Genomic DNA, 12,920 nt, shown 5'->3' with positions numbered 1-12,920 from the left:
ACAAGGCTTATTACGGCTTATGGCTGTGGGTTATTTACAGGGTGGCTTTGTAGGTTGTTTTGTGCTCTGAGATGAGGGTGTAACAGTATAAGTACATGAGTATGAGTGAGGTTTATGAGGGTTATGGCAGAAAGGAGCCAGCATGCCCACTGTACTATTCTTATTGCGCTGCAGTCATGTGCTGCAGTAAAGCACTGATAATCGCATCATCCCACAGTTAGAGCTAGCAGACTGTGTCACTGCTACTGTTAGAACACTAACTTGGTCTCTTCCTCCTCGTCCTCCTGAGGAAAGAACAAATGAAGAAGAAGAGGATGAAGCAAAGTAAAGGAAGCAGGAAAAGAGAAAGAGCATTGATCCAACTGGGTCCTAAAAACACATGGACCATTCTGAGACGAGGTGCAAGCAGACACCCAGAGAAACACACACAGGTTCCAGCTGAACACACATGCTGCTACTATACCTGTAACCTGTAGACAGAAAACATCATCTGTACACGCTTAGAAGAAAAGGAACCTAATAGGGTTCTTCGGCTGTCCCCATAGGAGAACTATTTTGAAGATCCATTTTTGGTTCTACCTGGAACCAACAAGGGTTCTACCTGGAACCCAAAAGGGTTCTCCTATGGGGACAGCCAAAGAAACCTTTTGGAACCCTTTTTTATCTAACATCAAGGTAAAAAACATGCATAACAGTACTGTTTATGGCCAATTAATCAGATTTGTATGTAAGGGATAATCAATGAGGGGCTATACGTTCTATAGAAAATAATGACGTAGAAGGTGTACCACGACGCGCTACCTTCCACAGAGGTGCATTATTTTCCAGAGAACGTATAGAGCCCCGAGTTGATTACCCCTTTTATACCATGACTATAATTTAACACATTTACCAAATGCGTAAACAAACAGACTTGCTAGTTTAGCCAACCAAACCATCAGTCCTAGCTTACTATTATGAAAATCAAATTCAATGCCAATAAGGTTTTCAATTCGACTTTTACTTTCAATAGCAGCTCAAACACAGAACATGTAGCCATTGAATTCTACCGTGCAAATATACTGCGCGTTATAGGGAAATAACACATGCTCTAGAATGCCCTTCAAGCCAATCAGAAGCAGACAGAGTAGTCCAGGGGGTTCGGACAGGAGGAAGGTGAAATAATAACTACAGAGACCGTAAGTAGAGTATGCAGTAAAGACTGAGATGACAACCAAAGAGCCTACAGGTATGTGGCATGAAGTCTCGCTTATATTCAGCTGCGAAACATAACTAATTACATTTGCATCAGTGGACTACATTGGTAGACTAGTCAAAAACACATGTGTTTTTACTATTCGGAGGTTTTGTAAATACATCTGGCCTGAGAACCATCCCAGTAGAGCTTCTCCAGCCTCAAAGCTTCCAGAATGCCAGGCTTTTAGAAACAGGCGTCTGAGTCGACAGAACAACAATATGTCAGGCAGACTGAGAGCAGGAATACTGGGTGTTTGGCAAGGCTATTCACTTTACTATCAATTAGAGAGAGGCGGGCTGGGTGGTAGCAGGAATACTGGGTGTTTGGCAAGGCTATTCACTTTACTATCAATTAGAGAGAGGCGGGCTGGGTGGTAGCAGGAATACTGGGTGTTTGGCAAGGCTATTCACTTTACTATCAATTAGAGAGAGGCGGGCTGGGTGGTAGCAGGAATACTGGGTGTTTGGCAAGGCTATTCACTTTACTATCAATTAGAGAGAGGCGGGCTGGGTGGTAGCAGGAATACTGGGTGTTTGGCAAGGCTATTCACTTTACTATCAATTAGAGAGAGGCGGGCTGGGTGGTAGCAGGAATACTGGGTGTTTGGCAAGGCTATTCACTTTACTATCAATTAGAGAGAGGCGGGCTGGGTGGTAGCAGGAGTGACTTTCACATGTTGTCGTTCTGCTGCTGCCTTTGTCTTCTGTTTCCAGTTCCCTTTAACATGAGACAAGATGTGCTGCTGCACTCAGAGCTCGCCAGCTTGCAGTCCTAAACGCCGGAAATAAGTTAGCTCTGGTTTGTTCAGCCATTCCTATGGGGAAAATGAATGGAGAAAGAAGAGAGTTTTGGGATAAACGTCAAAAATAAGTTCTGCGGTTAACACAGGCTCAGGAGATCTGATGCGTTTTGTTCTATGAGATAATAGCATGACCTTTATGAATTATGAAGCCCTTTTTTTTGCGTCAAAAAGTGACGTTAGCTGATGAAGAGGGTCTCATAGAACAGAACGTGTCAGATCTCCTAAACCTGTGTTTACCACAGACCTTATTTTCAGCGCTCATCCAAAAACCCTACAGAAACTCCATTCATTTCTCCATAGGCTTTGTCCAACGAACCCTGGCGGAGTTTGCGCCTACAAAAAGATGCCGTTACTATTTTTCTCTATTGTGGCCGTTTACAGAGTTGGGGGTACAGGCACCATCCGTGTTGCTCTACAGGCACCATCCGTGTTGCTCTACAGGCACCATCCGTGTTGCTCTACAGGCACCATCCGTGTTGCTCTACAGGCACCATCCGTGTTGCTCTACAGGCACCATCCGTGTTGCTCTACAGGCACCATCCGTGTTGCTCTACAGGCACCATCCGTGTTGCTCTACAGGCACCATCCGTGTTGCTCTACAGGCACCATCCGTGTTGCTCTACAGGCACCATCCGTGTTGCTCTACAGGCACCATCCGTGTTGCTCTACAGGCACCATCCGTGTTGCTCTACAGGCACCATCCGTGTTGCTCTACAGGCACCATCCGTGTTGCTCTACAGGCACCATCCGTGTTGCTCTACAGGCACCATCCGTGTTGCTCTACAGGCACCATCCGTGTTGCTCTACAGGCACCATCCGTGTTGCTCTACAGGCCCCATCCGTGTTGCTCTACAGGCCCCATCCATGTTGCTCTACAGGCCCCATCCATGTTGCTCTACAGGCCCCATCCATGTTGCTCTACAGGCCCCATCCATGTTGCTCTACAGGCCCCATCCATGTTGCTCTACAGGCCCCATCCATGTTGCTCTACAGGCCCCATCCATGTTGCTCTACAGGCCCCATCCATGTTGCTCTACAGGCCCCATCCATGTTGCTCTACAGGCCCCATCCATGTTGCTCTACAGGCCCCATCCATGTTGCTCTACAGGCCCCATCCATGTTGCTCTACAGGCCCCATCCATGTTGCTCTACAGGCACCATCCATGTTGCTCTACAAACGAGACTGTGTTTGTACAGTGGCAGGTAGCCTCGCGGTTCAGAGCGTTGTGCCAGTAACCCAAAGGTCGCTGTTTTGAATCCCAGAGCCAACTAGGTGAAAAATCTGTCGATGTGCACTTGAGCAGGGCACTTAACCCTTGTGGCTTCAAACAACATCCAGACAGGTAGTGGAGTGAACCACAAGTATCTGTTGACCCGGCAACAATACACATGATTTATGGGATGTGCGACCGAAACATGTTCATGTCCCATTACCGCCTTCTTGCTGCTGCACTACACCAGTCTAAGTGGTCACATCTAGAATAGCCATGTTGTTATTTTGAGCTAAATAAACACAATGTGGTGCAGGGTAATACCTTCAAGTGAACTTACTGTACAAACCACCTACCTACCCACCTTGAGCCTCTTGGAAAGTCAAAGGAAGCAAGAGTTGTTTCAAAGAAAGAAAGTAACAGGAGAGAAGAGAAAGGAGAGGAGACGAGGTGAGGGGTGGGGTGAGGTTAGTGCTACTCACCCGTTGAACTGTTCTTTGATCTGGTCGACTACCACACCCTGGGCTTCCAACAGGCCCCGCCTCTGTCCTATGGCCACCTCACAGGCGTTGGAGTTGGAGTACAGGTTGATGGGCGTGTTATAGCAAGAGGACTGCGGAGCACCAGGATTGGAGGAGGGGGCTGTCACTCTGGCCGGGGAGGAGGACGAGGACGAGGAGGGGGTGGTGAAGGGGGAACGGCCAGAGCTGGGTCGGGTGGGTGGGGCTGAGCTGGGTTGGGCTGCGATGGGTGGGGCTGGAGAACGGGAGTGGCTGCCTAGTGGGAAGGGAGGCTGGGCCTGCTGGGAGGAGGGGGCAGCGGGGGTGAAAGCAGACGATGCAGAAGGGATTGAGGCCACTTTTGGGGCAGTCAGGGAGGAAGTGACCACACCCACACTGCTGCCCCCGCCAAAGGGGCGGGCCGTCTTATTGTAGGCAGCACCGGGTTGGGGGGAGGGGCTGGTGAATGTGGATGGCGGGGCTGGGTAGGTGATTGGCACAGGCTTAATTATCTCCAGCGGTTCGTTCTAAAAGAGGGTGGGTGGGGCACACATGCACAACTCACACACTGCACATCACACAGCAAACTCATGCAGGGGCCATGCTCCCCAGAACATTGGTATGCGCCTTAGGGCTATCCATGAGGGTGGCACCTTCACAAGCTTTGCATAATGTCCCTAACAGCCAACCAAAATGTGGTGTACCATCGTCTCAGAAGGGTACAGTGAGCATGCGCAAACATATTGATGAACTCCTGAGCACATATGATTTAACAAATGATCCTGGTGTCAATACACCACTAAAAAGTAATACTCAAGATGAAAGGATTATAATCATAACTAATTAATTTGACTTTAAGTGATTCACTGGAGTGTACTTACCTTTGGTGCATCAGCCTTGGGGACACTGGAAGCTCTGTGAAGACAGAAAACATAATGAGAAAACTGCACATCTGTTCTTCTATCTGGACACGCTTAGAAGAAAAGGGTTCTTCGGCTGTCCCAATAGGAGAACCATTTGAATATCCTTTTTTGGTTCCAGGTAGAACCCATTTGGTTCCAGGTACAACCCTTTCCATGGAGGGTTCTACCTGGAACCAAAAAGGGTTCTCCTATGGGGACAGTCAAAGAAACCTTTTGGAACCCTTTTTATCTAACATCAAGGTAAAAAGCATGCACAACAGTACTGTTTATGGCCAATTAATCAGATTTGTATGTAAGGGATAATCAATGAGGGGCTATACGTTCTATAGAAAATAATGACGTAGAAGGTGTACCACGACGCGCTACCTTCCACAGAGGTGCATTATTTTCCAGAGAACGTATAGAGCCCCGAGTTGATTACCCCTTTTATACCATGACTATAATTTAACACATTTACCAAATGAGTAAACAAACAGACTTGCTAGTTTAGCCAACCAAACCATCAGTCCTAGCTTGCTATTATGAAAATCAAATTCAATGCCAATAATGTTTTCAATTCGACTTTTGCTTTCAATAGCAGCTCAAACACAGAACATGTAAGAACTACAGCCATTGAATTACACCGTAATACTTCAAGCCAATCAGAAGCGAGTATTCAACAATGCCATGGTCTAAATCTATTTATAAACCTCGTGCCTTATTGCTTCAGTGAAACACTAGTTATTGTATAATGATACACCAGAGTCTCCCTGACAACCAGATGTCACAACAACTCTAGGTCCACGAAGGTAAGACTGGGACCGATAAATAAATAAACCATTTGTCAGACTTCGAGAGAGGGGAGAGGGATAAATGGATTTAGAGCGAGAGGTAGACAGAGAGAGGTGAGGCAGGGAGAACGGGAGAGAAAACAGGTGGCGATGAGTAAAGGAAAACTCCGGGGGGAGAAAACCACACCAGAGAAAAACCTGTAAATAGAGCCAATATAAAGATTACACACACACTATCAAAGACTGCTGCTGGCTCCCTTACAGGCCTGCCTCTATTTGGCCCCTAGCTCAATGCCACAGAGTCAGCCAGCCATAGAGCAGCATGGCGGTAGAGACATGTGGGAAAACATATTATGCTCTATTACTCTGGTATGTTTCCCTAACGTCGGCTAGATTTACCGTGGATCCTAATTTCACTCAAATCATCCACTCATGCGCGCTTGGATTTCAAAGCGGGGGTCAGCGAGCTCTGGATTATCAATATGGCTGCACCTCCTGAGATATAATTGACTGAGATTCGTTTTTCAAATGAGGCCAGATAAGAGCCTCTTTACATCAGCCCCACAATGCATGTGTTAGCTAGCTACCGAAAACTACAAGTCCACTTAATATGAGGCAGTCAGGTCTGTGACCTGCTGTATAGGAGTGACTGTATCCATATCCATCCCTGCTTCAGAGCTTCCTACTGTACATTCCGCTGTGTTAAAGAATAGTGGAAGGAGTAGTCAGTATACTATCCTCTGGGCCACAAAGTAAAGTTTTGAACATATGGCCAAATCCTCAGCTGTTCAGTCATAAGAATAGACAATGGACGCAGTACTTGGAGCTTGACGTATTGGAAAAACCCAGGATCCCCACATGCCAGTATTTTCAGAGTCCTCTGTCTGTATCCTGTCAGTACGCCTCACAGAGAGCCACCCCACCACACTAAAGCCTCTGGCTTGTCCTGCACTTGAGATCTATATAAAAAATAAATTTAAAAAAACTCTGCCCAACAAAGCTATCCTCTATTTGGTGGCCACCACAGACAGAGCAGCAGCCCAAGGCACAACAAGCACTATGTATATCTCCCCTCCGTGTGTGAGTCTCTACCTCTGTGTACAGGGCTACAGGCCGGAACAGTGTAGAAGACCTCAGATTTATACTCATGATCAAACCAGCTGCAGGACTTTTATCGCCTCAGGAAGAGGAGGGTGTCCTGTTGTCCATACTGCTGCAAAACAAACAGACTATTCAGAGGAAGTGGTTACCAGGACGTAAACCATCAACCCTCTGGTCTCTTTCCACAAAAATAGTATATTCTGTATATTCCTTCCCTATTCTTTCACTCTGAGGAGCAGAGACAGTCGCAAACACCAAAGAACGTAGCCTAATGAAGGAAACGACTAAATGCACATCAAGTATGCAACGCACCATTCCAAGAAAACACTCCCTCTCCCCTCCAGCTGTTTCTTGCCCTTCATCCATGGCATGGGCTATTCATGACCTCCGTCTGCTGGACACAGTCAGTCTAGAATCCGTCTGGTTCGTGTGCTCTCATTAATGCAATTCTGAATAAAGTTCCTGCCCCAGCCCATCATCTGGCTTCAGAAACAACGGTGTCCTGAGCCTCTGTCTGACAGCCTCGGAGGCCCAGACAATGTGTCCCTTTTCCCCATAAAGACAGTGACTAAGCAGGACAGAATAGTCTCTTCCAGAACATGAGGCATGTTCTCTGTTCTCTGGCATTCTGTCGGTCACATTGAGGGGCATGTTCTCTGTTCTCTGGCATTCTGTCCGTCACATTGAGGGGCATGTTCTCTGTTCTCTGGCATTCTGTCGGTCACATTGAGGGGCATGTTCTCTGTTCTCTGGCATTCTGTCGGTCACATTGAGGGGCATGTTCTCTGTTCTCTGGCATTCTGTCGGTCACATTGAGGGGCATGTTCTCTGTTCTCTGGCATTCTGTCGGTCACATTGAGGGGCATGTTCTCTGTTCTCTGGCATTCTGTCGGTCACATTGAGGGGCATGTTCTCTGTTCTCTGGCATTCTGTCGGTCACATTGAGGGGCATGTTCTCTGTTCTCTGGCATTCTGTCGGTCACATTGAGCCATTTTAGGAAGAGTTGAGGACACAGTTCCTTTTTCTAACAGGGTCTGACCGACCAATAGCGTGCTCACTGGGTGATTATCGAGGCCCACCCTGCCACACGTTGATGGAATTCATATCTTGAAAAGTACTGGACCCACACTTGCAGGTAAATATTTTCCAATGCACATATGAGCATATTCTCCAATGTACTTGTACTATTGTATACACTTCAGGAAAGCAGCACACTCACAAAGGCCCAGGCAAACCGTCCAGTAAAGAATGGGGATTGGGCTAAATCCAAACAACCTGTGCCATTACAAACAAGATAGACTCCATAACACTGTGCATCTGCCATCATTGGGTCTGGGGGAGGCCCCGCTCTCTGTGTCTCTGTTCCCAGAGCTAACTGAACAAACACAGGCCAGGGTGGTCCTGGGAACATCTGTTCAGCCCTCTCCCCTCTGTCCTCTCTCTCTAGCCAGATCGCGTGCTGTGCTGTTCAGACTGATGGACAGTGTGTGTGTGTGTAATTTGACAGCTGTGTGCGGGAGAAAAGGGGGAAACGGAGTAGCAGGGCAGTGTAGTCTGGTCTGGGGGTAGGGCCGGGGGACACTGACTGGTTCAGATTGAACCATCCAGCTGTTGTCCTGGACCTCAATTGATTCATGATACACATACAGATGTAGGATCTTAATTTGAGCCAGTTTGCTACAGCAGGAAAATCATCCTGCAGGGTACAGGAAATGTGACCTCTAAACCTCAAATACACTACACGTTTTAAATGTCCTGCATTGTTCTCCATTTAACAGGGTGATCATCTCTAACCTATACGTCATCTCAGTATATATGAGCCAGCTACACGGATTGATGATATATGTAATCCAGAAAGTCAGATGACAGATGATATGGATCAAGAAGGCACGCATTTCTGATTGATGGGGATCCTTCCCAGAAAATACGAAAGTCTGTCTACTGAATCAAATCTTCGAGGGCTATCCTTTGAAAGTTGTGTCACGTAGGCCTCAAAAGTCAATAGCTCACTGAGAAAAACAACCATTGAATATTAAACAAATTCCTGTTCAATTCAAAAGGTGTATGATCCAATTTTGTCTGATATAGCACATAACCACAATATAAATTCTGTCCTGTATATTGTCCATAGGAATGACTTCCCCCTGCTGAGAGGAGCATGGTTGTAGTCAGACAGAGAAGGCCCTTAGTTGTCCCCTTCCTGCTCACGTAGAGAGCCTTCTTCAGCCTGCCTGCATTCCTGTTCAACTCACTTGAACACAGTTCTGTCTGTCAAGGTCACATTAGCTTAGTCATAATGGTGGGATTTAGACAACATGTCCTTTACATACTACTGAAGCTAATGTAGTTTAGTATGGCGCTCTGTGCTTTGCAGGCTAAGTATGAGAGAGAGGGGGAGAGGGAGGCATGTGAATAAACAGGCTGGTAGAAAACTGAAACACACTATTGCAGAATAAGGAGTCTGGAAGAACGGGCCTGAGGGCAAAGTAGACAGACATATTTCCCCCTCTTGTCTGTCTTAGCCAAGAGCAACAGTCTGGCACATGGCATCTGACTGAGTGATGGAGAGACTGCTAACGCAAGGCCCAGCTCTCTCAGCACCAGGACACAACATGACACACACTACTGTGTGTATTGCAGCCTGATATCCAGGCGAGAATTACATGATGACATTTTAAGGACTACTCACTCATGAACTGCCTCACATCTACACTGTATAAAAAGTCATTATCAGAGATGTTCTGGAGATTGTTCTACAGCACTGCCAAATAGACTACTATCTGGGTAAACAATTATTCCATTGAAAGTCCTTAACCCTTACATAGCAGTAGAGATTGGCAGTAGTCCACCCCAATCATGGATGTCTTTGCCATTAATCTACATACAAATAACATTTGTATGTAAACTACTTAACTGTCATTTCATTGTTATTCAAATAGTTCCTGTGTCACTTTCAGTGTGAGATGTGGATGTTAAGCGGTCGACATGGGGCTTAGCTTTACGTAAAAAACTGGTTGGGGGATTAAAACAAAGGGAGATGGATGGATGTGGGAAAGTTGTTTCTCTGCTCTGCTAAGTCCATCTATGGCTGGCCAGCTAGTGGGGCCTGGGGGCCGAACCAGGCCCCTGGTGTAACTCACGCGGCTGTCAGGGGCACAAAGCTTTCAACGCTCAATGTTCCTTGCACTCCTGCTTCTCCCTCGTACAGCGACGGGAATGACCAGGGAAACAGGAATTCTGACACAGCCTCATTAATCACAAGTGGGAGAGGAGACAGGGAGTACTGAAGGCATGGATATATATATATAAATAAGAGAGAGAGAGAGAGCGAGAGAGAGAGAGAGAGCGAGAGAGAGCGAGAGAGAGCGAGAGAGAGCGAGAGAGAGCGAGAGAGAGCGAGAGAGAGCGAGAGAGAGCGAGAGAGAGCGAGAGAGAGCGAGAGAGAGCGAGAGAGAGCGAGAGAGAGCGAGAGAGAGCGAGAGAGAGCGAGAGAGAGCGAGAGAGAGCGAGAGAGAGCGAGAGAGAGCGAGAGAGAGCGAGAGAGAGCGAGAGAGAGCGAGAGAGAGCGAGAGAGAGCGAGAGAGAGCGAGAGAGAGCGAGAGAGAGCGAGAGAGCGAGAGAGCGAGAGAGCGAGAGGTGAGTCAGTGTGAGCGAGCGATGTTAAAGATGTTCTCTAGGGGCAGCAAGGAGAGAGAGCGCTCTAATCGTATAGAAAGACAGGAGAGGTGAAGATGGAAGGGGTTCGTTTTTATTGTGAAAGCCCGTTAACATTTGCAACGGGACAGCCTGTTGCTATTGTCAGTCTCACTCGTACGATGTGTGTGATGACTAACCCCCAGCGCTCCATAGCAGCATGCACGTGCTGTGCAGGGGTGAGGTACGTGAACAGTCAAATAATGACACCATAAGAATGAGAAGACCCCAAGTCCCAGCACACACTCCTCCTTCCACCATATGCACACACAAACACTTAGAAACCTGCACAAAAACACACACAAGCAGATGTTTCATAATGTCTCTCCCAGACAATCCCGCATCAATCTGTTCCCCCTGAATGACAGCAGGCCAAGGAGTGGTAAACTCTGAGGACAGGATAATTCATACCAAAAGGCGCACACACACACAGACAAGACTAGGATCATTTATCCCATACTAAAAAGGTAATCTGGAACAATTTCCCCATTCTGGATCAGTCCATGCAATTTAATGTAAGATGCTTCTAATCCGCTGGAAGGGAGAGTATTCCCATCCATTGCCCAGAACCTGTTCCGCGCCAAAGCTACCCTGGGTCCCACAGCAGCGCAACCAGTCCATTTACTGGATACTAGAACACCTGATACTGTGCAATAGAATGATAAATACCCATAAGATGACATTTCCAGGCCTAAACCAGGTTACTCATCAGGGGAATAAAGATACGCAGCAAAGAAACAGACGGTTTCATAATAATTAAATATGATTGCATGAGATGACATGCTCCATATACATTATGAGGTTTATTATGGCGTGTAGGAGTTCCCTCATGCTCAAACACGCTCAGCTGGAAACATTATGGAACATTATTTAATCCAAAACATTAAAATGCAGGTCAACATGACTTAAGATAAAGAGGAAAATGCTGGCCATGTAAGAGAAACGGGAGAGATTTTTATTTTATTTTATTTTTTTATAAATACTTCTAGAAATAGCCAGCTAATATGTACAAAGACTAAAAGCTTCTCAATTCAAGTTAGTCCCATTTCAGACTGGGACCATGGCCAGAATAGTTAACACCCCCAACAGACTGGCCCCTCTCACCCTCTCCACTCAACATCTGGCCACACCTAGGCATAAAAGCATGAGCTCTGTATTACACGATGTCCTTTTCCTCACCCCCTAACCCCTAACCCGCTTCACACAGGAGTTTCAGTCTACCAAGGAAACACTGGCCATCTGTGAGTGCGTCTGGTCTGGTGCTAGGCTTCCTCTCCTGCTAACAGAGCAGCTAACTAGCGTATGGTTGACTGGTTGCTATGTAAACAGCCGGCCTGACTATACTGTACCCTGTCGGTCTGTGAACAAGCTGTACCAGCAGGGGAAAGAAAATGAGATAAGCACAGCAGGTGGTGGTACCTGACCCTTGGGGTCACCATTGATTTACACACAACTGATACGCTGATTGGGCAGTCAAACATTCTGGACATTAAGATGTAAAAGAGAGGCTCTATCCAACTTTTTAGATGAGAGGACAGGACACTAAGGCTAAGGACACTACCCACAGGCCAGTATAAGTCAATTGACAGACAAAAAAAATTGGTCTCCATTGAAGTCTCAAAAACAGTATTTCTATTTTGTCTCCTTTTTTAACATTTCACTGACATCTGAGCTCAAGGAAAGCAGAGACGGAGAGAAGAACATGTGTGTGTGAACCAAAAAGAGGAAAAAGACACTGTGCTTTGATATGTTGCAACTCTGTTTTTACGTTGGTAAATGTCAATTCCACTTAGTCTCCAGTGGGCATGCCTGTTTCTCTGGTCTGTGTTGTGAGCTACAGTGAGCTGATGAGCGAGTGAGAGGCCAGCCTGAACTGACAGTCCTGGGCACTGTTAGAACTCAGCCCCAGAGATTCAAGTTGACAAATTGTGAAATGATTCTCACTCTCTCTGTCTACGTCTCTTTCTCTCTCGCTTTCTCAAACTGGGGAAGCCGCCTTGCATACCTTTAGAGAATATCTGTTGAGTTTGACATCCCGTTTTGTTTTTGTCTTTTGAGGCTTTGGACTCAGGTGCGGCAGCCACACTCTCAGAAGGAGCCGTGTTTGACAAAGAAACATCAGTTTCCTCATGCTCTTTCCCATACCCTCCTGGCAAAACTCACTGTGTTAACCTAGGAAGACATTTCCATAAAAGCAAAGAGGAAAAGAGATGTGTTGTAAAGTGACTGGTTGTCATTACAATCATAGCACACATTAGGCTCAATTGGCCAGTTTGTGCTTATGAAGATGCTTTTCAGTTGTTAAATGGCCCAAGCGTGGATGGAAAACCAGTTTTTATTTTCTGAGGAATTTCTAAACATCAGCAGAAACCTGCTAATTGGGTGGTTTCCAAACGTAGCCAGTCAATCTAAGGGGTATATCATGCATAATCCTACTGTAGCTTACCTAAAATTACCCTCACAGTCATACTACGGCTACAGTAGGTCTGTGCATGTTCTCCATCACTTTGCTGACAAGTGGAAATACTATTTTTCCAACCCTTGAGACACGGACATGAACTGCTAGCGTGGGCCAAGACATTCAATCTTTCTTGGATACCCAGTCCCTATCACCTCGTAAAGTCTACTAATCAAAACCGCATTGTAGCCTAGCATCCCTAGTTAGCATGTGCTGCTCCGTGG

General features: G+C 46.5%; 1 protein-coding gene across 4 annotated transcripts in view; it reads right to left on the bottom strand.

Annotated features, from left to right (window-relative positions):
* The window catches only part of LOC129818649 (PDZ and LIM domain protein 5-like), a 74,430-nt gene that overhangs the window by 16,340 nt on the left and 45,170 nt on the right, over nt 1-12,920 (bottom strand). For 3 of the 4 annotated variants that reach the window (XM_055874753.1, XM_055874754.1, XM_055874755.1), the window contains 2 exons: nt 4,632-4,665; nt 3,733-4,277 (listed from right to left, as the gene is read on the bottom strand). In XM_055874753.1, the coding sequence (XP_055730728.1) occupies nt 3,733-4,277; nt 4,632-4,665 (579 nt within the window). Of the gene's footprint in view, nt 1-261; nt 285-3,732; nt 4,278-4,631; nt 4,666-12,920 lie in introns of all 4 variants that reach the window. The other variant, XM_055874756.1, reaches the window with a different exon arrangement.

The sequence above is a fragment of the Salvelinus fontinalis genome, chromosome 21 (assembly GCF_029448725.1).
Source record: "Salvelinus fontinalis isolate EN_2023a chromosome 21, ASM2944872v1, whole genome shotgun sequence".
Taxonomy (NCBI): Eukaryota; Metazoa; Chordata; class Actinopteri; order Salmoniformes; family Salmonidae; genus Salvelinus; species Salvelinus fontinalis.
Note: the sequence above shows the minus strand (reverse complement) of the source record. Positions and strands in the feature narration are given on the sequence as shown.